At 42.2% G+C, this 27,562-nt stretch overlaps 1 protein-coding gene across 1 annotated transcript in view; it reads left to right on the forward strand.

Annotated features, from left to right (window-relative positions):
• Positions 1-27,562, forward strand: part of LOC144690297 (uncharacterized) — a 152,518-nt gene extending 124,956 nt beyond the window's left edge. The window contains exons 45-56 of the mRNA XM_078557651.1: positions 2,108-2,193; positions 3,521-3,647; positions 8,443-8,630; positions 9,164-9,254; positions 9,512-9,629; positions 10,977-11,158; positions 15,725-15,871; positions 17,645-17,778; positions 20,738-20,871; positions 25,259-25,353; positions 25,942-26,128; positions 26,253-27,562. Of these exons, the coding sequence (XP_078413777.1) occupies positions 2,108-2,193; positions 3,521-3,647; positions 8,443-8,630; positions 9,164-9,254; positions 9,512-9,629; positions 10,977-11,158; positions 15,725-15,871; positions 17,645-17,778; positions 20,738-20,871; positions 25,259-25,353; positions 25,942-26,128; positions 26,253-26,356 (1,593 nt within the window). The 3' untranslated portion in view covers positions 26,357-27,562. The remainder of the gene's footprint in view (positions 1-2,107; positions 2,194-3,520; positions 3,648-8,442; positions 8,631-9,163; positions 9,255-9,511; positions 9,630-10,976; positions 11,159-15,724; positions 15,872-17,644; positions 17,779-20,737; positions 20,872-25,258; positions 25,354-25,941; positions 26,129-26,252) is intronic.

Below are 27,562 nucleotides of genomic sequence, written 5' to 3' on the forward strand. Positions count from 1 at the left end.
TTTTCTAGGGATTAATGTCTTTTTATACATAATGGTCAAAGGAATTTCTTAACAAGTTAATGGGTTCATTTCCAATATCAGACAGCACAGTTTCAATCCTTTTGTTTAATTTTCTGTTTCTGTAACTGTAAGTTGCAACTATTCCAAATTCAATCTAAAATTCTGTTTCAAGACATTTGAAAATAATGAATGTTCTTAAATTACTATTTTTGTTTCATGCACTTGCGTAAACAGAAATCAGAATTAAACGCCAGAGCCAGAATCTTCGGGGCGGCGTGCGGGAGCAGGCCCCACTCGCTGATGCATAAAATGATGCACGGTGACGTCGGGCGTGCGTCCCGACGTCACCACGTGTCATTCAGATCTTCAGTTCAACGGGCACACATCGGAGTCGGCTGCATGCCCACCGAACTGTCAAAGACCTATTAAGGCCATTTAAGTAACAATTACAATAATTAACAGAGCTGCCCGTCCAACCTTAAGGTTGGCGGGCAGGGGGAGAGCCTAGGCAGCCTTCGTATTTATCATGAAACCACATCCACGGGCGGGATGAGGTTTCATGAAGTGTTTAAAAATTCAATAAAAATTATTTTAAAAATTCTTTGACATGTCCCAGCTCACGTGACATGAGGGGACATGTCTCAAAAATTTTTCATTTTCTTTATTTAAATTTTTCAAAATCTAACTAATCTCCCTGAGGCAGCTCTGTGCCTCGGAGATTTCTGCATTCTTTCGCGCGCAGGCCCTGACCCAGCCTCCTCCCCCCGCCCGCACAGGGAGCGCTTACTGCTTCTGGGTGCACGTCATGCTGGGAGGGCCTTAATTGGCTCGCCCACGTAAAATGGCGGTGCGTAGCCGATCGCAGGCGATGATCAGCTGCACGCCCGCCCGCTCCTGCTCAGCCTCCTCCATGGGGAGAAAATTCTCCCCCAGGATGTTCACAAGTATTAACATTTATTATAATCCTTTGATGATCATTCTAGAAATAAAATAACGGCATTTGAACCTACCAATTGTATACAACCATAATCTTTCTCAATCTAGGGCATAATATGACAAACGTAACTGGATTAAGGCTGGTGTCTTGATCTTGACAAATTTTACTTAACAGTATTTGACTAATTTGAATAATATTTAGGGAAAAATCTTCCCCCCGTTGGGGGGGAAGTGCACGTGCAGGCAGGCAGGCGTGCCTCCAATTGGGGGCGCGCCTGGCCCGCCCAGCATGATGTCCGCCAGGAAGCACTATGCGCTCCCTGTGCGGGCAGAGGGGATTCCCTCAACCGAGAGTGCGCTCTTTCGCGCATGCACGCGAAAGAGTGCACCGATCTGCCTGAGGCTAAGTGCTGCCTCAGGGAGATCGGCTCCAAATTAAAAATTGTTAAACAAACGATAGCAAGATTTCCCTGACATGTCCCCTCATGTGACACATGAGTTGGGACATGTCCATAACTTTCATTGAAACCTTTATTAAATATTTTAAAACCCTCTTGAAACCTCATCCCACCCGTGGATGAGGTTTCATGCTTTTTCTTAAGCCCGCCAGGGCTCCTGGCCTGCCCGCCAACCTTAAGGTTGGACAGGCAGGTCCATTAATGATGTTAATTACTTTTTCAATGGCCTCAATAGGCCATTGACAGGTTGGCGGGCGCACAGCTGATCTGTCTGCACCCCCGCCGACCTGAAAATGGAAATGACACGGGGTGACGTTGGGAGTTCCACTGACGTCATCCCACTTAATTTTACGTGTCAGTGAGTGGGCCCCACCCCCGTTCGCTGACCGGAAGATCCTGCCCTTGGAGAAATAAGATCAAAAAGTTAAGTTAAAATTTACAAGAATTCTGGCTTTGTGAACAACTAAAACAAAAAATATATGGGCCTGATTTTAACTCTGTGTAAGTGGATGGGTTCTTTTTAAACAATTAGCCGTCAGGTAGAAAAGAAAACTATTTATTCATTGTTTGCTCTAACTTAAAATGTATCTAATATTTTTTAGGATAAAACCATGTAAGCAGAAAAGCATACTGATAAATATACAGTTAAAAGAAATGAGGTCTTATTTAATGCTTTGTGAATTTTATTTAATGGTGAAAACTTGTTTCTTCAGCTGATATGCATGGCTAGAAGACTGAATTCCAGCGGAACACCAGGAAGCATTTCTGCCTTGCCTGAGGATGTCTTGCTGTTCTATGGGTAAGATTTGCAGTGTTTGTTTTCTTTTGTTTTCATTTGTATAGACAAATGATTAAACAGTTGTTTATAATACAAAGTACTCATTCCACTTTCATTTCACAAGAATTTTTATTAACTTGTACCTTTGAACATTCATCCTTCCTGCTTTTGTTACTTCCAGGCTTGAATATTCCAAAATTCTCCTGGCTGGCCCCTCATCTTCCACCCTCCAAAAGCTTGAGCTCTTGCAAAATTCAACTATCCATGCCCTAGCTCACCAAATCCTGTTCATTGTCACCCCTGTGCTTGCTGACCAACATTGGCTCTAGGTCCCCAAACAACTCCATTTTCAATTTATTATTCCTCGTGTTCAAATCCGTCATGCCTTTGCTCTATCCATCTCTGTAACTTCCTCTAGCCCTACAATTCTCCAACAAACTTTGTTAAAAGCCAGAAAAGCAAAATGTTGTCAAAAGTACTTCATAACAGAAAGTCAATAGGAAGTCGGAGCAGTATCGCCATCCAAATAATTATTTGAAATCCAGACTATTGAGCCAATATTTTGGGGGAATTTTATGGAGGTGTCGGTGGTGGGGGGATTGCTCTCAGCTGCCGGCTGATGAGCTGGCGAGAGACCTGCGTTGCCTCTTTTGGGGAAGGCCCACCGAATTACGAGCCAATCAGACATTTAACAGGCCACAACATTAGGACACTGGGAGCACAAATCCCACCTGCTGAGAGCTACCAGCCAATTGGAAGCTGGCAGCTCTTTTGTTCAGCAATGCCATTGGGGAGGTGGTGGCTGCTACTGCAACAACACCCACTGGAGGTGATCTCAAAACAACCTAGGCCAGAGTTATGTAATGGTGGGGAGGGGTTTCGTAAGAAGGGGGTCGTGGAGAGGGCAGCATAGCAGGGTCGGCAGCAAGGGCAGCAGTGATATTGCCCCTTCGCAGTGCCAATCTCTTGACTGGGATCTAAGTATCTTTGAACAAGGGATGCCCCCCCCCCCCACCCCCACCCTGCTCCGGGGAGACCACACAGGTTTGCACATTGTGCTATTCACATGGCAAACATGGCAACAGACCCACCTGCCACTGAGTTAATACCAACGGCGGCAGAAGAGCCCTTAATTGGGCATTAATTGTCCCTTAGGGCCACAGGCCTTCCTGGCACAGACTTAACTTGGATAGAGGCTGGGTAATTTTTTTCTTGCTGTTTTTCGCAGCCGTTCCCACCATAATGATTATAGGTGAAAGGTCAGCAGTTATAGTACAAAGGTTAAGAAACAAAAAAAAGTGTAATCAATCATAAAGTGGAATTTAACCTGCAATGTTCAACTTTTTAGCCCTGAAACATTCTCAACTGAAACTTGCACAGACTTCTACCGTGCAGTTGGACATGCCAACATTAACATTTTGCCTCAGGGATCTCAAAGAAGGAAGAATCTAATGGAAAATGCTAAAAAATGCCTGGTGAGCACAAACTCCAATTAAATAATATCTGTATTTAATGAAATGAACACTGACAATTGGGATAATGTTTCATGTTGTGGCAGGCAGTACGCCACTACTTGTCTGCTATGCAAGATGAATGAGATTATCAGCTGTCAGTTTATGTTCCCTGTTTGTAAATGTTTGTAATGTAATGCTGTGAAGTGTTTCTCGGTTAGTGTTACCAGTAGTAAAACTCCACATCTGATTATTGAGTCGGATTTTAAATACTTCTGGTTAACAGTTAACAATTGTGTGTGGAATTTTCTACCTAATGGCTTAAACTTGCAATTGTGATGCCAAAAGCTGCCTACTTAAAATAAACAGGTTATTGGCGATGTTACAGTCATCATCATTTGTTTATATGTGAAGAAGATATGGGGCATAACTTTGCCCTTGTCGAGTGGGCTCGGTAGGGGCGTTCAGGAAGCTGACCACTGCCCGCGATCGGTGCCGGACCGCGATTTCACACTGGCGGGCCAAATAAGGCCTGCCCAGTGTGAAACGCGTGCTTCAGCGCTCAGTGCTGCCTGTGTGGGGGGAGGGGAGGAGGGCAAGTGCATGCCCTTGAGTATGCACTGGAAAAGCTCCCTGAGGTAGCTCTGTGCCTCAGGGAGATGAACAGTTTTGAAAATAAAAAATAAATATTTTTAAAATGTTAACAAATATGTCCCCTCATGTGACTCTTGTCACATGAGCAGGGACATGTTAGAAATTAGGATGAATTATTTTTTTAAATGATGGATCAATACCTCATCCATGGGCCCATGGATGAGGTTTCGCAAAAAGTGCAAAATCAATTGGTTTGTTAATGGACTTAATAGGCCTTTTAATTGTCAGCAGGTGCACTGCCAACTCCCGTGTGTGCCTGCCAACCAAAATATCGCCCAAGTGTGCGATGACATCGGGACGCTCGCCCGACATCATCACACATCATTTTACACCCAAGCAGGTGGGCCCACGCCCGCCCGCTCAGTGAAAAATCCTGCCCATGGTTTCTGGTTAATCTGCAATTGGCTGAGCACAAATTAACTGACTTCTTCCTGGTACCTAGAAGATATGCAATTAATCTTCATTGTAAAAAAAGTAATGTTTGCAACAAGTGGAACATACAAATTGTGATAGTTGCAGCATTCAAATTAAAAGGTCAACTTTTAAGGTACTGGAAATTGACATTAATGGAGTACATTCTTCAAAAGTATTACTAATATGCACTGAAATTTAAACATTTTTGTAAATTAATTATTCAAGAGGGCACTATGTCCATAATAAAAATGCTTTATAGAAATAACAGTCTTTATCTTAGTATGTGCATGTACCAAATTGGTGTGCAGCTGCTCACATTATTCTTCTCCTGAAAAAATATTTGTAAAGCGGCTTTTCAGTCAGGCAGAGAGAGCGCTTGGAATCAATAAGCAAAAAAATTGTAGTTGCTGCAATCTGAAACTAAAACAAAAATTGCTGGAAACATTCAGTCCATCAGCCAGCGTCTGTGGAGAGAACAGATCAGTTAACCTTTTGGCTGCAGACTCTTCCTCAGAACCTGAGAGGCTTTATACGTTTAATTCAGGGTAGCAACTCCAGAAAATCAGTCCCTTTGACAAGTCATATTCAAAGCAGAATGCACATTGTTCATGTAATACATAAAAGGCCTATCTAATTTTTTAAAATCAGTTTGACAGGAGTCAGTTTATAATGCTGTCCTGAGAGTTTCTCCAGTTTGCAGCTGATACAAGGTGCAGATTGCCAGTGATTGATCAGTAGTTGTTTTATCGGAAACCTGAGCAGGTTACACAGCTGTCTGATGGTGGTGAATGTTATTTTTTTTCTTTCAATGAATGCTCAGGTTGCTGAAGCAGTGAAATGTGGGCTCATGTCCATGGGGGTAAATTTCCTCAGAGCTTCTCTGCAAAGCTGTCATAACTGTGGTGAAAATTTGGCTGAAATCCTGTTCATAGGTTGTACTGAAGTTACAGTGGAAGTGTGCACAATGCCCCAAGAAAATTCTTGACACAGTAGTTCTCTATCTCGGCCATACCATCAAAAGGAGCAACAGATATTTATTGGGAACAGGGAATCTTGGTATATCAACTATAGCTACTTGACTTCTCATCTCTTCTTATTGGCTTGTTTGGGATTAGTATTGGCATAGTAACAGCAACATTCTCAAAGGTTCAGGAACAAGCTAGCTACAAAACAGAAAACAGAATAGGGGTTAAGGGTAGCTACTCAGACTGGCAAAAAGTGGTGTTTCACAGGGTTCGGTGTCCTTCACAATTTACCTAAATGATTTGGACTTGGAAAGCAGAAGAACAATCTCAAAATTTGAGGGTGACACCACCAAATTTGGAGGCGTAGTTAATGCAAAGGATCTGCACAAAATACAGGAAAACGCTGATAAACTTGCAGAATGGGCATGTAATTGGGAAATGAGTTTCAATACAGATGACTGTGAGGTGGTGCACCTTGCTGGGAAGAATAAGGAGGCTTGGATGATAAGAATCTGAATGAGGTGGAGATGCAAAGGGATCTAAGAGTGTGGATGCATAGGTTAATAGGCCATTTTTAAAGAAATCAAACATTAGGGTTCATTTCTAGAGGCATAGAATTAAAAAACAGAGACATTATGTTAAGCTTATATGAAGCCTCAGTTAGAGCACGGTTCTGGTCTACATACAAAAAGGATACAGTGGCACTGGAGAAGATGCAAAAAAATATTCACAAGGATGATACCAGTAGCAGGCTTCCAAAATCTATCCCCAGAACTCGGAGGATATACTTCTCAGGAAAGGCTGAACAGAATGGCCCATGTTTGTCTAGAAAAGAGAAGGCAGCAGGGTGACCGGATAGAGATCTTTACAATTATGAAAGGATTTAATAGGATAAATGGAGAGAAAATGTTTCCCACTTGTATTAGTATCCAAAACTAGAAGTCATAAATATAATATAAATCCAATTGAAAATTCAGGAGAAACTTCTTTACCAACAAGTGATAAGAATGTGAAACATAAGGAGTAGTTGAGGCAAATAGCTTAGATGCATTTAAGGGGAAACTAGAAAAGCACATGAGGAAGAAATAAATAGAGGATATAGTTAAATAAATGGGAGTGGGAGGAGGCTCCTGTGGCACACAAGGACCTACATAGACAAATTGGGCCAAATTGCCTGTTTCTGTGTAATGGATGGCAGAAGTTTTAACAAAAATGTGAGGGGGAAGGGGTGGTTTGGTGTGGGGGATTAATCTCTTAAAATTCAGCATCCTGACCAAAACCTGCCTCAAACCTACTTCTTGCTTCAGCTGAGGCAGGAAGGTGGATGGGGCAGGGCGGGGAGGGGGAGCAGTGTTTGATATTTGAATGCTGTGAGCCTCATTGTTATCCAGCTATTCAACTTTAACTATGGACAGCTGAGTTTCCCAATCTTTGGCAAACCTGGCAGCTACTTACAGGTGAGAACTGCAGGTTCCAGAGGTGTGCCTTTACACATACCTCTTGGATTCAGTGCAACTGCCTGGGCACCCCCTGCCACCCAATCTTCTGGCCTACAAGGCTCTGACCTTCCACCCCACTCCCCAACCCCAGGCCTCCGATCACCTTCCTAGACCTCAAATCCTTTCACTCCTGCCCCCAAGTCTGCGATTTTCCACCACCCCACCCGCAGCCCTCCAATTTTGCACCCCTCCCTCTTTCCCCCTCTGCTTCCTTGAGGCCTCCAATCCCCCTACCCAAATCGTCAACCTCCATAACCAATGTCCCTGGACCCTTGGATTGCCTGACTGAGATCGCCCCCAATCACTGGACCTACCTTGCCCCACAGCTTCTGCAAACCTGTTCCAATCCAACTGGAAGCCAAGCCTGCAAATATGCTGAGTTCCAGGCAGGGAACCAATTGGTGACATCATGCTATGGAATTAAAACTCTGCATCTTTCTAACCTCCACCTCCCCCACCCTGCTTCTGGCGGGTCAGTTAAATTAAACTCCAGGGGCAGGATTTTCCCTTCGTTGGGTGGGCCCAGGAACGTCCATGAAACGGACCGCCGCCCACAATCGGGCTTTGCCCGTGACTACAGTGGCTGGCCAACTAACGGTCAGCCAGCCTGAAACACATGTTGAGAGCCTCAACGCTGCCAGGGGCAGGGTGGAGGAGCACGATCACTGAAGTCTGTGCATGCACGGGGGAGCGTGCACTGAAAGCTCTCTGAAGGCACAGAGCTGCCTCAGGGAGCTGAAGAATTTTAAATCAAAGAATGAAGATTTTACAAATGATATAAACATGTCCCCACATGTGACTCAGCCACATGAAGAAAGACATGTTAAAAAATGATATTAAAAAATGTTTATTTTTTTATTTACTATTGGAAAACTCATCTGTGGATGAGGTTTCGTATAAAATACAAAAGCCGCCTGGTCTATTTACCCACCCACCAACTGTAAAGCTGGACAGGCAGTGAAAAATAACTTTTAATTACTTGCTTAAGGGCCTTAATAGGCCTCTTAATTGTCAGCCAATTCTCGCCCAACCCCGCTGACCAAAATATTACACGAGTGTGCAATAACCTCGCGCACTATTTTACTCCCGTTCAGGTCAGGCGCACGCCTGTCCGCAGGATGAAAAATTCCGCCCCAGTTCTATTTAGCTCTAATACCTGTCCTCCGTGCCAAGAAAATTATGAATAGCTCAGCAAGATCTAAGCAGACTGGCAGATTAAAGAAAAGGAACATAAACTAAAAATACTGCTCACTTCCTTAACATTTTTATATTTATTCTTACTTTTAGAAACTTTCCAATAAAAATCTGTCAAAGGGCGATGTGACAACATTAAATAATTTGATCTGTGACTATGAAGGAAACATCTCAAAGGCTGATATTTCTATATTAGAGGCTTTGAAAAATTGTGCTGATTATACATCCATTCAACAGAGTGCTATTGATACCCTGCTCAACAGTAAAAATAGCACATTTGGGTAAGTTTCAACATACCCATTTCTTTGACATGGTAGGTGATACTAATAGAAACTACCTAAATATTAGTTCTCGTTCAGCTTCATGTTTTCTGTACTGTTAAAATATACTAGTTTTCAAAATAATATTTTGCACTGAACATGAAAGGTCCAATAAACATTGATAACACTAAGAAGTGGGAATTTAGTGTTAATTTTTAATAAAATTATAAATGAATGCACTAAAAGTGATAGATTGTACATAAGGCTTTATACAAGTTACAGAATTGTATAATTGTCATTGTACTATGAGGATTGTAACATTTTTATAACATTCCGTAAGTTCCTTTTGTATAATTTTAGTAGAAATGTGTCTGTAACATGAATATCTAAGTTTAGTTCTGTAATGCCTATATTCTTTAAATAAAATGCAATTTTCTGCAATGTTTAAACTAATTTTATCTGAATAAAATGCTTTGCGTAGCAGTAGTAATCTCTAACACTCCTCCTTAATTGTACAGTAATTTACCCAAGTTGTTTTTTTAATTTGTCTTCAGTGATCCCTCCACATGGACAACATTCACACTGAGAAATTTGGATACACTTGTGTTTGCTGTGAATAAAGATACATGGAGTAAAGTCAACAAGGTATAAAATCATTAAAAGGCTCTGAAATTATATTAAATGGATTAACACTTCCAATATCTGACAATGATATTTGCTGCAACAAATGTGCTAAGCCCTATTAGTATAATAATACATGAAGGGCAATCCAGGTTAAGGACATTTTAGGCACTTTGATAAATGTAAACTTTATTGACAAACATTTAATCTTGTATTTAAAAAATTTTTTCTCTGAAGGCAGCAGTTTTCTATTGTTTATAATGATATTTTTCCCTCCACAGACTGTTATTTTAGAAGGGCTGAGACCGTATGTGAGCAGACAATCTAGATTCCAAATCCAAAATCAACGAAATTTACTCTCGAAACTACCCTTAGTGACAATGTCAAAACGTGCAACTGGTACGTAATCACTTATGCAGTGTTGTCAATTCTGGTTGGAAGCATTCTTGCAGGTTGATCATTTTACGTTCTAATCACATTACTTCTGACCGTGATGATTGATTTTTATTGTATTCCTCTTATGAATTTGGATTCCACGTAAAGGTGCCAACTCTGAACTGGGAACCTCAGTCAAAGTTGATCTGCACTTGGACTTGACATACCAAAACTGATGGTTATACACCGACCTGAACAAAACAGAAGTTGCACAAAGGGCAGTGGGCTTGGTGTTTGACATCATCCTAAACTCAGCCCAGCAACAACATTTCTAAATAGTTGCTAACTGACTCGATAAGAGAAACTTTTCATGGAATCATAGAAATTTCAGCACAGGAGGTGGCCACTTTTCCTGTCAGATGATTATGCTGGCGCCTTCTCCATTTCTGCCACTCCCCCAATAATTTCATATTTCTCCTTTATCAAATATTTTCCCAGTTCACTTTTAAATGATATTTATCTCAAAAGTCATTTGTCGTGAAGCATTAGTGCTTTAATAACCCTCAGTTCAAGATATTCTCTCTCCTTTCATTTTTGGTTCTTCCAGTGAGAATTTTCGACCTTCATTGAAAACTGTCCTTGACTGCTGACCCGGAATACACTCCCCAGGTTTCACACCACCCTTTACTAGCTGATCCTGTCATAACATTGCTTTCCGCTCACCATATTGCTGCTGTTTTGTGTGATTTGAGTTTTTTTTTAATTCTTCCCCTACCCATGTTGAAGATTGGTGACATTTCAGAGAGAAATGGCAACTTTGACTCATGGCTGCTAATACCAAGGAAAATCAACATCTCACTCGTATAGTTGCAATCAATAGAAAAATCGATACATAGGATTTAGATTTTCTTGCTATTGCTGTTGGGTTTATTAGATTACCAAGCATATTCAATTATCATAACACAGAGGAAATTCCGCTGGTTTCCATTACTGGCAAGTAATCATCCCTGTCCAGTTATCCTCCATGCGGTGTGCTGAAATGTGCCCAGGTGTAATAACAGGATGATCTTCCCCATTGACTAGGCAATCAAAGAATTTGGATAGAACCTTCCGGTGGCTCAGTGGGTCAGTGCATCACCTGGTGTGCTACTCAGCCTTACGAAGCTAGATGACCTCTGCTGTTGAAAGACTTGCTGATGCTTATAGTCTCAGCTCATGCATTAAGGAGACAAACATGGGAACAATTCTAGAACCACAATAAAACTCGCATTCAGGAGGGAAGACTTAAAAACATCAGCTTTTATAATAATGCATTAAATTACATTTGTTTCTCAAACTTAATGACACTTTTATTAATTAATGTATTTGCAGGGTGCTCAATTGGTCAAATAACAGCAGATAAGACTTTTGATGTAATGCTACCTGCACAATATGGAGCAGCAGATTTGGATGTATGTCTGGATAATAATGTATTGGATGAGCAACTGTCTCAGCTGGGAAATCTTGCCTTTTCTAAAGAACAACTTCAAGTTCTCAAAAATCATTTGAATCAGGTAAAGATGCATGGTGTGAAGAATAAGCATTGTCAGTTTAAGCAAGAGACTGATGAGATATGTACCTGGCGACCTTTGTATAGGTGTAATTCAAATGAACAAGTGTTTTCTCCGTCAGTGAAGGGGAAGTTATATCGAAAGAATCATAAGCTTTAAATTTACACAATAATTACATTCAAAAGTTTGCTTTATCCTTATGCTTACTTATCTTAACATGTACTGTAAATTCTTTTTCCCGTCCATCCTGCTATTTTATTGTGTGAATTATCTCTGTCAATATGTTTCAGATAGCAAAGCAGCTATTTCTGGTAGAATATAATTGTGGCCTAATTTCACAGCAGCAACCTGATACAATAAGGTATTTGGGCTGGAGTCAATAGGACAACCTGGAAACAGGAGAAGGCCATTCAGCTCCTCAAACCTGTTCCACCATTCAAGTTGACCATGTCTGATCTGTAGCTTAACTCTATTTACCCACCTTGCATCAAGGGACATGGAACAAAAAAATGTTTAATATCAGTCTTGAAAATTTGAATTGGCCCGGATCCACAGCCATTTTTGGGGAGAAAGTTGCAGATTTCGACCCCCTCTTTCCAGCTTTTCGATATTAGCTGAGATACCACAAATAGAATTAGATTTTTTTGAAAATGGCCCAATAAATCATGAACATAACTAAATTTCTTCCTGGTCAGGTTTTTTTTTCAGAGGTGAAATTATCCTTTGATAACCCAGCTACTACGAATCAACATAGCTGGACATCCCAGGGTGATTATTTGATTCCTAGCAGGAATCACATTCCAAGAAATTGTGGCCTGCAGGCTTGTGCTGTCCCGATCTATGCTCCCAGCTGGTGTTACTTCTTGTTGGCAAATTGCTGAATTGGCTTTCCTCACCTCTCTTTGCTGGTAGTAGTAATCTAAATACTGCCAGGTCATTTCATTATTTTAAACTGCTGGTTACCAGCGGTAGTGCAAAATTCACTTTGCAGTAAGCAGGTGGATTTCATCTTCTACAGCACTGACAAGCCACAGCAGAGGGAAGCATTCATAGAGGGTAGAACCAAGGGCGGAATTTTCCCAGAATTGCACTAAGTGTGGTAGCAGCTGGGTAAAATGGAGTCCTACCCACCGATGAAAATGGCAGGTTTTCACACCATATCTTCCCGAGCCCGCCTCATTATACATTCACTCTCTCGAAACACGCCATTTCCATGGCGAGCGGGCTGTCATTCGTTCACTCACCATCACCCACTGTTGCATCACACCGGCCATCATCTTTAACAGGCAGCTGTCAGCAAAGCGCTCATCACTACCAGCTCACCACCGCTGCCTGGGAGACATGGCCAGCAAAGGCAAAAAGACTGCTGCCCCCCCGCTTCAACGACGGGTCCCTCGAGCAACTGCTGGATGCCCGTGGAGGCCCGCCAGGATGTGCTCTACCCCTGCTCTGGCCACAGGATGGGTAGCAATGTCATCAACCTGGCTTGGGAGGCGGTGGCAGCAGTGATCACCGCGAATGCCCTGCAGAGGGGGACAGCCACCCAGTGCCACAAAAGGATGAATGATCTCCTCCGTTCTGTCAGGGTAAGTCACTCTTTTCATCACTCCCAATTCTCACACTCACAAACCCATCACACATCCACAGGGCCCTCACTCATTGCCAGTGCAAGGGACATCACCATTCACTGTTTCACACACACCATCATTGTCCTCATCCCATCCATGGGACCACTCACCACCCACACAGACCAGGCATACTTATCATCTGGCCCGGGAGGCATCCAGATACACTCTTCCCATCTCTATTCATGCAGGACAAGCTGGCACACAACAGGAGGGAAAGGTCGTGGACAGGTGGAGGGATGCCAGAATTCAAAGTTCTGACAGAATTCGAAAACAGAGCCATCCAGCTGGTCGGCGAGGACCAGGACCGATCCTGTGCTGATGGTGAGGTTGGTCCTGCTCTACCAAGTGAGGATCCAGCAGTGCAACACCCATCAGACAACCACACTGTGAGTGATGTGTCCTCTTTCACGGGCCACTGCCATGCACTAATTATCTCCCCTTGCTTTTGCAAGCTCATTTGCCAAACAGCTGATGGAGTCCACGGCCCAGAGTCTCCAAACAAGTTCCAAAGAAATCTCTGAAGAGGAATCTGAAGGCACCCTTCCTGAAGTCCTATCACAGTGCTCACCCACACCCCCCACCAGCGCAGAGACACACACCTCGGTGGGACCTAGCTTTAGAGTAGCCTCAGGATCACAATCTAGTGAGCACTTTGCACTTTCCGATCCACAGCAGACAGATGCAGGGACTTCCCAGGTCCCCAGCTCTCGGAGGACTGCTGGAGGCCAAAATGTTGCTGAGTCCGAGTCAGATGATGAGCCTCTGGACTCGGTCTTGTCACAGTTGCTGGAGCTGCAAAGGCAAACTAGGAACAACAGGAAGGAGTGTCCTCTACACACCTCAGATTGCAAGGCACGATGAAGGAGTCCATCCGTCTTCAGGCTGAGGTGATAGCGCCGGCATTGCAATGCACTGAGGTCAACACTGGCAGCATAGCGGCCGCCATGGAGACCTTGGTCCAGGATGTCACTCCTGCATGCTGCGCGGGCTTAACTCCATCACTGATGCCATAGTTGGCCTCCAACAGTGTGTATGCGAGAGGGATGCTGGGCAGCTCGATTACACTCCAGCTACCCCTTCCGCTCACGGAGTCAGCCAGGAGCCCTTGGGCACCCATAGGGAGGAGGATCAGCAGGTGCACACTCTGGGGCCATCCACCCAGGTGACTCTGGGAGTGACCAGCCCATCTGACTCCCCTCTTCCTGTGACCTCTGAAGATCCAGCTTCACAGGCCGAGGAGGGTATCACTGCCACACAGCAGGACCCCAAAAGCAGACCAAGGCTCTCCAAGTCTTGGCCCTCCAAAGGATGCGCGCCAATGTCATCACAGACAGAGCGTCATAGTCAGCAGGCTACCACCACCTCCGCTGTGGATGTCCGAGGAGCACCAAGACGTAGCGGCAGGGTTAGGACAGTTAAGGAGAATTAGTTGCACAGCCTGAGCACGGGTGTTAATCACTTGTACATAATGTTCACTATTGTCAATAACCTCCCAAGAATGTCTCCCTGCCTGTGGCTCCTTGTTATGATGAGCGGTGTTCTTGTCACTCAGATGTGAAACCTTTCCGCACAAGGTAAAAGGCAGGTGTCTCAGTCCAGGGCCTCTTCCCTGTGCTCTTTGCGGCCTTCAGACTACAGTAATGGTCCAGCCTCACAATCCCTGGAAACATTACTGATGCCTGCACCTCGATGGTGCTGGTCATTGCTGCCAGAATGTAGTGGGCAGGCGCCACAGAGTTCTCTCATACTCTCTGTGTGCTCTCAGCACCTTTAAGGTGGGGCTGGCCCCCATCACACCAGCATCTGCGACCAATGATGCTGTGCGCCAGCCCCTGAAGTGCTGAGGTGCTGAAGGTGGACACAGCAACAGATGCGTCTAAAGTTTCATGGCTGCGTCTCTGAGATGGCCCTGATCATGGAGCGCAAGCGAGCTGCCCTCGGTCAGACAGGAGTCAGACATTCTCAGAGGCTATGTGAAGGTCTATGGAGTGTCCTCACTGCATGTCATCATCATCCTCCACAAACCTGGCAGCTATGAGGGCTTCCCAAGTGTGCCTGCCTCATCTGGCCAGTGCGCGAGCCTCATCACCAACAAGGACCTCCTCACCCTCATCAGAATCATGTTTTCTCTGTTAAGTGTTGGATCAGTGGAGGAGAGACATAGACATTTGGCTGTTCATGTACATTTTCCAGTATACAGTTACTTAAGAGCACTCAACTCCATGACAGCAGATAATTCAATGGGCTATTAACCAAGAATGGTGTCTGGCAGACAAGCACACAAGGGAAATGGGGGGAAATATAATGCATACAAATAGAGAGCCTCATTAAATTATAGAGGAGAGAGTCCCCCTTATACAGAGGATACAAGGTTTAAAAGCTTAGCATCTGGTAAGAACTATGACCTGAAGGAAGCACAGGAGAAATTCTTTTCTAGTATTCATTTGACTTCCCTCCCCCTCATTTTTCATAGGAGAAAAGTACTAGAAAATGTGTTTGTACTTATTTTATTGCTGATGTCTAATAAGGGCAGGCTCTTTGGGTATTTTAGCGTCAGCAAAAGGGAATGTCCCAGAGTGGCTCCAACACAAAGAGAAAGTGTGGAGCTACTGCTGGTTAACCTAGAGCAAAAATCTAAAATTTCACTATCCAGTGGGCTCCCCAGCAACTTGCCCTGCTGAATGGCATCAGTGGATCCACCATTTAATTTACATCATCAGGTCGCCAAATATGTGGAAGACCCTTTTAAAGTCGTCCTTGTGAAAGTTACAACAAATGTAAAACATTTCTGGTTGGGTGTAATGTTTTCTTCTTTACTACTTCAATTATCCTTGCTACTATCTGTTGAAAAGGATCAAAAGTTTGGTCCCTTATTTTGTTTCTAAATTCTTCTGTACAATGATATGAACAAATGTTATAATTCTGGGTCTTTCTGAAACAGATTTATCCACATGGGCTACCAGAAGAGAAGGTTCTGTCACTGGGTTACATCGCTGTTGTGTATAATTCTACCGAAATCAGCACTTGGAATGTAACAAAACTGGAGACCATTTCAGCTGTACTGCCAAACAGCCAGAGTGATAACACGGTGCAGTAATATAAGGAAATTTGTAACAAAAATAATTAAGTTGAGGAATTGTGTTGGTTCAAAGAATATCTGCCTTAAAACTCAAATAATCTGGGCTGGGACTTTAGTTGTTCCTGGTTACATGGAAATATAGGACAATAAGAGGAGTCTGGAATGGGGTCAGTTGGGTTGACATACTGACATTTCTTTGCTATTCTTTCAACATTTGGCAAATGGAGAAATTACATATGAAAACATTAACATTCCATGATGAAAAACAGATGTGTTTTATAGTTTGCTTATGGCTTAGTGACTGCAGTAGAGAATTCTACTACTATAAAATCACTCATTTCATAATGCTCCCATCAAAGTATTTACAATTGGGGAAATGGGTAGTGCAGATAGAGCATACAATTCATTATCTCTAAGATCTAAATTCAAATCTAATCCAAGCAATAAAGATTCTTTGTGAAATTGATTTTGGAATTCTCAACTTTTTATTCTCAATGGATATTCAGCTCAAAGTTGCTATTAATTTAAAGTAAGTTGGTAATCTCAACCAAACAGGCTCTCCAGATTTGCTGCTAGGAGAAATGGAAATGCTCTCTTAATGCTGCTTTGAGGTTGGGGTTAGAAGACACTTAATGGAGCTAGACACTTGAGCAGACTAGAGGGAGTTCCAATTCTGCAACTGATCGTAATTGCTGTGGTAGTGCTAACGGGGAGTCGTAATCGGAGTACACTCTGACACTGACAGTCCTAAACAACTTTGCCATGACTCACTAGGGATAGTGCGCTGCAATATCAAGCCCCACTGCTCCCCGAGCCGTGACAACTGTGAAAAGTTTGATCAAACCACCTAATTGTTTAATTTAGGTTAACAGAATACAAGCACCGGGTTTTAAACTTAACAAGTAAATAACTATTTATTGGACAAATTGTCTTTAACCAGTGACAAAAGAAATAAATTTGAACTGCTAATTTCTAACTCTATAACCTAAACTCTGCCCCTTCTTAAATCCCTATTCACACACATACAAGGCACATAAGACACACAAAAACATGGATTTTAATGGTGGGATAAAACAGTTCAATAGCACCTATTCCAAAGTACAGGATTCGATGGTTAAATTTGATCTATGTATTCTAAATTCCTTTCATTTCTTTGTTGATGACACGAGGTGGTACTCCTAACAATTTCAGTCTTTAGTTCACTGGTTGAGCACCAGTGTCTCTAATGGTGATTTTCTCCTTTTTCTCTTGACAGGGGTTTTTCAGAAAGAGAGCAGGTTATAGAGATATGAGGGAAAGAAACAGCCAGCTATTATTGTAGAATTACTGGAATCTTACACACACAGGAGAAAGAGATTTTAGGTCTTTTCTCTTTTCAGGCTAGGAGCTATTCTGCTGCACTGCTCTCTCACAAACCCTGGTCACCTGGTCAGGAGCCAATTAAAACATTGCCAGGCAGTTCCCCATTATATCAGACTCCTCCTCAGCACCATCATGTCTTTCATGGCACACTCTGTTCCAGGACAGCAACATTGTGTATATCCCTCACACTGTTCCAGTAGACATGTCTTTCAAATGGCAGCCATTGTAATCTTAATCCACAGTCCAATTGAAATAAAAAGAGATGCTCTTTACAATTTAATGACAAACTTAAATGCCACCAAAAATGTGAATTAAGGAATGAAATATGCTGAAATTCTTGTCATATGAAATTCACTTTAAATAAGTTGACATGCTGCAGCTATAGTCATTCTCTTAACATTCTGTTCTTCTAATATTCAGAGAAAAGCCATTATTTCAAGATACTTGAATGCACCTGGAGTGTTAAATGCAGATGTATTGAACATTATTGGCGGTAGCGTGTTGTGTCTCCTTGATGAAAACCAACTCCAGACAATCAGTCCCACTGATATCAGGTAAGTGTCCCTTCTCTGAAGAAAGAAATCCAAGATACTGAGAGGCAATTACTTGTACTCTGTGTTTAAATGGGCACATTGCATGTATACATCACATTTCAAGCTTCATACAGAATAAAATAACTCATTTTACATTGGTTTCTTTTAACCAGGAACTGGAAATTTACAAGCACTGCCCAATCTGCAAATTTCCCTCTGCAACAAAAATTAACCTTGAATTGACCTTGAGATCTTCTATTTACTGCAATTGGACTTTGTTGCTTTAAAGTAACTGTCTATTTCAACACAGCTGTACCATAGCTGCAGAATGAGAAAACGTGCTTAACAGATTAGTATAAGCAAAGCCTCAAATACCTTTTTTTTAATTCATTCATTCACGGGATGTGGGCTTCGCTGGCTGGGCCAGCATTTATTGACCATCCCTAGTTGCCCTTGAGAAGATGGTGGTGATCTGCCTTCTTGAACCGCTGCAGTCCATGTGGTGTAGGTACACCCACAGTGCTGGTAGGAAGGGAGTTCCAGGATTTTGACCCAGTGACAGTGAAGGAACGGCAACATATTTTCAAGTCAGGATAGTGAGTGACTTGGAGGGGAACTTCCAGGTGGTGGTGTTCCCATTTATCTGCTGCCCTTGTCCTTTGAGGTGGTAGTGGTCGTGGGTTTGGAAGGTGCTGTCTAAGGAGCCTTGGCGAATTCCTGCAGCGCATCTTCTAGATGGTGCACACTGCTGCTACTGTGTGTCAGTGGTGGAGGGAGTGAATGTTTATGGATGTGGTGCCAATCAAGCGGACTGCTTTGTCCTGGATGGTGTCCAGCTTCTTCAGTGTTGTAGGAGCTGCACTCACCCAGGCAAGTGGAGGGTATTCCATCACTTCCCTGACTTGTGCCTTGTGGATGGTGGACAGGCTTTGAGGAGTCAGGAGGTGAGTTATTCGTCGCACGATTCCTAGCCTCTGACCTGCTCTTGTAGCCACAGTATTTATATGGCTAGTCCAGTTCAGTTTCTGGTCAATGGTAACCCCCAGGATGTTGATAGTGGGGGGATTTAGTGATGGTAATGCCATTGAACATCAAGGGGAGATGGTTGGCTTCTCTCTTGTTGGAGATGGTCATTGCCTGACACTTGTGCGGTGCAAATGTTACTTGCCACTTATCAGCCCAAGCTTGGATATTGTCCAGGACTTGCTACATTTGGACATGGACTGCTTCAGTACCCAAGGAGTCACAAATGGTGCTGAACATTGTGCAATCATGAGCGAATATCCCCACTTCTGACCTTATGATGGAAGGAAGGTCATTGATGAAGCAGCTGAAGATGGTTGGGCCTAGGACACTACCCTGAGGAACTCCTGCACTGATGTCCTGGAGCTGAGATGACTGACCTCCAACAACCACAACCATCTCCCTTTGCGCTAGGTATGACTCAAACCAGTGGAGAGTTTCTCCCTGATTCCCATTGACTCCAATTTTGCTTGGGCTCCTTGATGCCACATTCGGTCAAATGCTGCCTTGATGTCAAGGGCAGTCACTCTCGCCTCACCTTCTTGTATAACTAACATTATTCCATTTACAGATTCAGCAGCTTATTGTAGATACATCTGCATATTAATATCTATAAAAAATTATGACTACACACATATCTGTTATGAGCTTCTATGTCTACATTTATAATGGAAACTGTTCCTGTAGAGTTGCCTTATTGTAATTACACCCTCCCACCACGCGGAAAGTTATCTTTTTAGTAAGGACAGAATAATTCTGCAAACACGCTAATATGGTACTTGTGGGCCATCCTGGGTGTCCATATGAGAAACTGTGTACTTCCAGCCCATAATTTGTTTTGCTATAATTTTAACACAGAATATGTATGCTTAAATACTTGACAATAAGAACATAAAGATATGGGAGATGGTGGCGTAGTGGTAATGTCACTGGACTAGTAATCCAGCGGCCCAGGCTAATGCTCTGGGGACATGTGTTAAAATCCCACCACTATAGCTGGTGGAATTTAAATTCAGTCAATAAACCTGGAATTGAAAGATAGCCTCAGCTAACCATGGTGACCATGACAACTATTATTGGTTGTTGTAAAAACCCCTTTGGTTCACTAATGTCCTTTAGGGAAGGAAATCTGCCATCCTTACCTGGTCTGGCCTACATGTGATTCCAGATCCACAACAACTTGTTTGAGTCTTAACTGCCTTCTGAAATGGCCTAGCAAGCCACTTAGTTCAAGGGCAGTTAGGGATGGGCAAGAAAAGCTGGCGTGGCCAGCGACATCCAACTCTCATGAAAGAATAAAGAGAAAAAACGGAACCAGTTGATGATGGACAAAGTGACAATGAGAATGCATGACATCGGGGGAAGGCTAATGATTTGAAAAGGAAAGGGGGTCATTTTTTCTGGCCACCCCTCCCACTCAGGAGTGTTAAACCCTGCTGCCGCTAATAGTACCAGAACAAGCCCCAGTGCTTCAAATTCCCCAGCCAAGTTTTGTTGAAGCTCAGGATCTCACTCCTCAAGCTTCTTTCATCCCACATCCACAGACTTCTATTTCACATTCCCAGTGCTCCCTTGCTCTTTGACCTTAAGAACTTCCTCCAAAAAGTCCTTTGTTCTCAAAATCCCTCTCCTGATAATGCAAAATCGTAAGCAGCTAATGCAACCTCCCTCTAGTGTTCCTAGAAACCTGAAAGCTTCCACCCAGTGCTTCCAGGGATTGGGTGCCTGTGCAAGGTACTATTAAATCCTGATGTTCCATCCCAGTACTACCATGCCCACCCCCAATGCTGATAAAGCAGTGGCCCAGTAATACTAATACCTCTGGTACTCATGTTCTTATAAAACCTCTAACACTGAATAATGCTTTGAAAAAATCACTAGTTGAGTGTAATACTAAACTTGTAGAATATCATTTTCCATGAACATAACTGGCTGACTATTGTTTATTTTCATACAGCAATGCAACCCCATTGGATATTTCTTCCTGCTCTCAATCAAAGAAAACCTTAATATACAGCAAAGCAAAAAGCATAATCGAGAGACAAAATAGTGATCTAGTCACTTACTATAACCAGATGAAAACATACCTTGGTAAGTAATACAGAGACTGTGGTAAATGACAATAGAGAAGTTGTTTTGAATTCTGGACTTATTTTCTTCACTAAATTGTACAAATTTAATAGAAAGTTGGAGATTTTTTTCCCCCACAATTAACAAAAGGCTAATAAAATCTGAAAAGCATTTTTGAAACAATTAATCAGAATATGACTATGGACTATACCTTTTTTTTTAATAAGAGAAACAGAATGCCTACCTAATTGCACAGATATAGTTATTGTAGTGAATTAAGGAACAATGGTTACTTAAGGTTGACTGTAAAATGCTGATTTAACCAGGACAATGTTGACTGAAACACTAGAATGAAACTCAAGCATTCTAATGTGAGATTGAACTACTACTTCCAAATTGCTGCATTTCAATTTTGCATGTTAATTTATTGGAACTTCGGATCTATTTCTTATTAATGTTAAACAGCAACTGTCAGCACAAGTGTCAGTATGCTTTATTTGCGTTTTGAAATGTAACCAGTCTGATTGACATATCTGGCTTTTCCATAGTCATGTGACTATGCCATGAGGCTGCCTCTGGAGGCAGACATCTTAAGATCAATTCAATAATGACTCTCACTGAGACAGACACTGATGAAATCTGTAGTCCTTATACATGAAACATGGCATACAGAAATGGAGACAAAGTAGATCTTTGAACCCAGGAAAAGGTGCAGAGAAGACATTGAGAACCCACAAACACGAAAAGGTTCACAATTTGCTGAAAAGGACAAAGGAAATCAGACAAAGGCTGCAAAGCTGCAAGTGAGAGACAGCTCAGAAAGCCAGACAGAAAAGTACAAATCTGCAGAAAGCTACTAAAAGTACTGAGTGAACATGGCAAACTTTGTAAACTTTCCAATCCCATCTCCAGTCGAATTGAACAGTGATATGTTGCAGAATTGGCAGTTTTTCCACTTACAATGGCAAAATTGAGATTGCAAAAGACTTATTGAACAAGCCTGAACCAATAAGAGTAGCCACACTATTAACAGTGCTGGGGAAGGACTGCTACAAAGTGTAGACTACCTGAAATCTAACTGATGAGCAAAGAAAAAAGATGACAGAGAATTTGAAAGCCTTGAACGCACATTTGAATCCCGAGTGAATGTTACATATGAACGTTAAGTATTCTACACTAGAGTTCAGCATGAAAACGAGACCATTGAACACTATGTGACGGCAGTAATGCAGCTTGCAGAATCACAAATTTGGACAGCTAAAAGATGATCTGATTAGAGATAGATTGGTCTTAGGCATGAGAGACCCCTCAGTGAGAGCAAGCCTACTGAAAGATGAGAAACTGATGCTAAAGAAAGCGATAGATCTGTGTCAAAATGCAGAAGTTGTGAAACGTCAGCTAGAGCATATGTATGGCAGAGCAGACCTGGAGATACGTTATGCTGAGAGACAGTCCAAGCTAAAAGAGCAGAGCAATCACGGACAAAGGGCAGGATGCAAATATGCGGAGGACGCATGCACAAGAAAAGAAAGATTGTCCAGCATGGGGAAATAAGCATTTTAACTGCAAGAAGCAGGATCATTTCACACATGTGCTTGACCAGAAAGAAGCAACACAAGCCTATACAGATGGTCACTGAAGAGATATCAGAAGATGAGTCTGATGAAGAACTATATACCATAAAACACGTTGGTCAGTCAAATCTATAGGTGATAAATGGTTTGTGACTGTTACCATGATGAGCGGAGAAGGAGAGTATCAGGCGTACAAAGAATGCCAAATAAACATGGGGCGTCATACAACATAATGACCTTCACAGATCTGTGTGAAGTGGCTCAATATGTTGATCAGGAAATGAAGCCCTTGAAAGTAAAATTGAGGCTATATGATGGTATGATACTCATGATGAGAGAACAAATTAGCCTGACAGCTTGATGCAGTGGCAAGAAGGAAGATCTCAAGTTCCAGATCATAGATGGGACGCAACAGCCACTCATCTCTGCTGGAGCAAGTCTAAAGCTTGGGCTGGTAACCCTGAACATGCCAACAGAGGCCAACATAAGACTTCAGAGCGAGGGAGACAGGAGACTCCAGAGAGAGGGAGACAATATTCAAGTAAACCACAAGATGGTTGCCGACCATGTCAGTGCAATGAAATGCACAAGCTGCAGATAAATGAAGCAGTTCTACAGGGAAGTGGTCCTGTCCAGAGACTAGTGTCACTCCACACACAAACTATTCTTCCAATAGCAAAAAGGCTACTGAAACCAGAAGTAGTAACAAGCATGAGTGAAAAGATCAAGGTGAAACGACAGAAAGCAAATGTCATTTTGACTAGATTGCCAAACCATTACCAGAGCTGAGCACTGAAGAGCCAGTCAGGGTACAAACCTTCAACGCTCTCAACTGGAATCAGCCCACATGGAAACTTGGCATATGTGTAGAAATTGTCACCTCAATCGTACACAATGGAAGTGAATGACCAATACCAGCACGGCCACAGGCATATCCAAACAACTAGCAAAGCTGTTCCTTCACAGCACAAAGCTGTTCCTTTACAGCAATCGACCGGTCAGAGAGAAAGGATCTTACCAGCTGTACTGAGTACAGAACTACCATCAATCCCAGAGGTCCATGACTCCCCAGCAACGGCAATGTAACAACAACAGTCACCAAGGCAATAAGGGCCGTGGGAACGACACTCTCCGGACAAGGAACATCACCCAGATGAACAGCCAATGTCAGCGCGCACGTGTCCTATTAAGTGACCCACACAGTTTAAAGACTAGGTACAAAATTTTCTGTGCCTGCTGGCTTCGGGCATGTTGAGCGGCGTGAGTGGACAATATGGCGAGAAGGCCAAAAATCAGTTTCACAACGTCATGGAACCAGTTTACGATCGTCAGCTCAGCCCATCGATGGCTGGTTGCGTCTCCCGCCATCGGATCTCAGGGACCTCATTGTAATACATCTGCATATCATTATAAGGCTAGCCCACCAGACTCATCTACCTACACTGGATCATCAGCCCACATCATGATAGCATGCCAACATGTTTCACAACAGCACATAAGCGAGGTGCACCTGGCGAGCTGCACTTCACTCGGGACTTTGAAGTTTGTTTGCCTACCTAGCTTCAGGCTGTACTGGGGAAAAGAGGTATCCCAGGGTTTGTGTGGGGGCACAAGTTGATCTGTGCAAGTGGCCTCAAGATGGTGAGTGCTGATGAGGCAGTCTCCAGAGCAGATGAGGCCAGATGGAGATGTGAGGGTGTGTATGCAAGAATAAGTGGTGATGTCCCTTGAGCTGGCAGTGATGGAGGTGCCAGTGCATATGTGATGGGCTTGAGTGTAAGAGTTTAGAGCGATGAGATGTTTGCCTTACCCTGGCGGCACAGATGAGATTGTTCATCCTCTATCTGCATTGGATGGCCAACATCTTCTGTGCAGCATTGGCACTAACCACCACTGTCATCACCTACGAAGCCGGAGTGGTAATGTTGCTGCCTCTCCTGCGGCCAGCGCGGGGGTAGAGGACATGTTGGCTGGCCTCCATGGCGTCCAAAAGGCACTTAAGGGACACGTCACTAAACCTGGGGGCTGCAATATTTTTGCGTTTTGGGGCCATCCTGTCTTCTGTTCAGCAGTTCTGGGCTGGGAGCATTGAGAGGTGTGGCTGCGGCTGCACTTTAAATTTGGCGCTCGGCGTGTTGAAGCGGTGAGGTGATGTTGTGGTGGGTGAATGAGAGCCTGCCCATCAAGGAAATGTTGTGTTTCCCAGGAATGCATAATTAATGTGGCAGGTTTGGGACGATACAGCGTGAGAAATCGCCATTGCAGCCAGCAGGTAAAACATCATTTTTCCCGCCCACAACCGCCCTTAGGGTGGAATCATCCCAGATTTGCACTGTGTGCAATACATGTGCAGAAACTAACTGATAGAACGAACAGTTGTTAATGCGTGTGAATAGTGGGTAACTTGGGTAACTCACAGTCACATAGGATCGTGCATACAAATGTGTCCTTTGTTCGCTAGGAAAAAGATGTTTGTATCTTCTGTTCGAGATGAAAAGAGGGATGTTTGGGTTTTGTAATATAACCAGTCTGATTGACACATCTGGCTTTTCCATAGTCATGTGACTATGCCATAAGGCTGCCTCTGGAGGCAGACATCTTAAGAACAGTTCAATAAAGACTCTCACTGAGACAGACACTGATGAAGCCTACTGTCTTTATACATGAAACGTGCTTCATTTCAGTGTGAGAAGAGAATCATGTTAAAGAATTAATGATTATCGCATCACTACTGAAGCCTATTGTGTGCAGAAAGTTCTGTATATTGTAATGACGTAATTGCTCAGGGGGTACAGTGCGGTTCTTCTTTAACAAGTTCTTTTCATTTTCTGAAGGTGGTGCAACAACTGCTCACACACAGACTCTTGCTGTCGGAAAAATCAATATGGATCCCAGTGTAATCCTGGCATTAAATCCTGGAGAAGTACAAGTATGGAGAAACAAAATATTTATGCAAACGATTGTGTGGGAGGGAGGGTGGGTGGCTGGACAGGAGTGAGTTTGCCTTTGCACAGTGATGCCTTCCATGGTCAACTGTTATGTTAATATTATTTCTTGACACATGAGCTTAGAGAGTGGTTGCTCGGTTCAGATAATGGAATTCTGTAATCTCTGAATTTCACACCACAGAGCTAATACCTTTAGAAGAGTGAGAGGGGAGTGTGGAACACAGTGGATGGCATTGACTAAAATTATGATCACGAAAAGCAGTATCTTCATTAGTTTCATCATGCCATTACATCACTGCATAGCATAGCAAATGTGAAAAATAGGGCTCAATACATTAATAGCGAATTAATGTGAAAGTTGTATTTCATTGGCTGAGAAGCACGATGGGATATCTTGAGGTCATGAGGGGTGCTATATGAATGCAAATCTTTCTTTTAATTATAGTTTTAATTCTTCCTCACATTTTTTTAGTTATTTTTCAGCACTTTACACAACATTAATTAGACAAGTTGCAGAGTACAAATATCACTGTTTTCCATGAAGTAATGCACAATTCTTTTTGCTTCAGGAACTCAGTTCTGACGAATTGAAAAATTTGCTTGGAATTAACCTTCAAACTGTTAAGGATGCTGAAAACTCCACATTAGTGCAAGCTTGGATTTTGCAAAATTCAGAAAGTGAAGTGAGGAGCCTGAGAATTGGACTGACTGGAGGGAATCCAGACCCGATTCCACATGGCTTAATGACTTTCCAAGGTAAGTGGAGTCCATTACAAGTCGATTCTGCTGATGATGATTAGCAATGACAACAATCCATTCTGAGACTTTCAAAAGCAGTTGACTAATTGAAGGCTTAAAATCTTTTTGTTTTTGTTTTTAGAAATAGATTCATCGTCATCTTCTATGAACAAGAACTGTCTTCTATGTTTAATCCAAACTTTATCTATCAGCGCAATAATCATTCTAATACAAAGGTGGTTATAATAGGGATAGAGAGTTGTTGTATTTAATACTATCTGTAATACCACGTTAGTGAGAAATTCAGTGATGTCTTAATGCATTCAGCATATGTAAACACAGTCCAACCATGCCATTCACAGACATTAATTGTCTAAATTAATTGGTTTAAATTATGTATATAATATTTTAACTTACAAAGTAAATCCTTTATATCGTAAGTTCAGCTCTGTATATTAGAAAGTGATTAAGTGGGATCCTATTAATGATTAATAAGATTGGCAGAATATGACTTTGAATCAAGCCAAGAAAGTCATGCCAAGGGACATAAATTTAAAGCTTTAAATAAGGATATAAGGAAGATTCTCTTTAAACAGAGTGTTAAATGTTTTGGAATAACATGTCATTTAGTCTAGTAAAGAAAAAAATAATTGTTCAAAATATAACTGTATCTTATAATGGGAGAGGGAAGCTATTACAGAATTGAATTACATTGGGTCAAGTGTCATTTTCTTCTTCTTGATTTTCTTAAGTTATATTCTATTATGAAAATTTATTAATATTGATTGAAAGATAAACAAAGATATATTTTTCAGTAAATAGTAAGTGAACAATTTCTATGTAACTGGTGAATTAAGTACTTTTGAACTGGATGGATGTAATTGCTATTTTGTTAAAACAGCAATGGAAAATCTATGTGTTGACTCTCATTTAATAGCTCGATAATTAAGCAGAATTATATAAAATCTGCAAATATCTTTCCTAAAATAAATTTTAAAAAAAATGAACTCCAGACTTGAGCTTTTGTCTTGTGTTTTCTTTAAAATATATATGGACCGTAAGTGTTGCCTCTAACAGTTACATCATCACAGAAAAAGTACATAAAACACTTTGAGACATTTTAGACACAAAATATAAGTGCTACAGATTTTGGTTTGTCTCTGTTTTGTGTTCAAGAAGGAGACTAATGCCTTCAAATTCATTACAAACAGCTTGCAGGAGTTGTTGGGCAGCTTTTTTAAACTGCATGGACAGTTATTTAAAACTGCTTAGTCACAGTCACTTTTTAATGGTACTTGTCATCCTGTTATTTTAATCGGACAGTCTCTCTCTAGCCTTTGAGGAGAGATATGCCAGATATTTTTAATTGAAAGAAAAAGAGTGGATCCACTGCAAAGAGATCTGACAGGAAAGTGATCAGGAAGGTCTTTCATTGTAGTTAAATTTCTCTCC

Source organism: Cetorhinus maximus, chromosome 15, assembly GCF_964194155.1.
Source record: "Cetorhinus maximus chromosome 15, sCetMax3.hap1.1, whole genome shotgun sequence".
In the NCBI taxonomy this organism is placed as follows: Eukaryota; Metazoa; Chordata; class Chondrichthyes; order Lamniformes; family Cetorhinidae; genus Cetorhinus; species Cetorhinus maximus.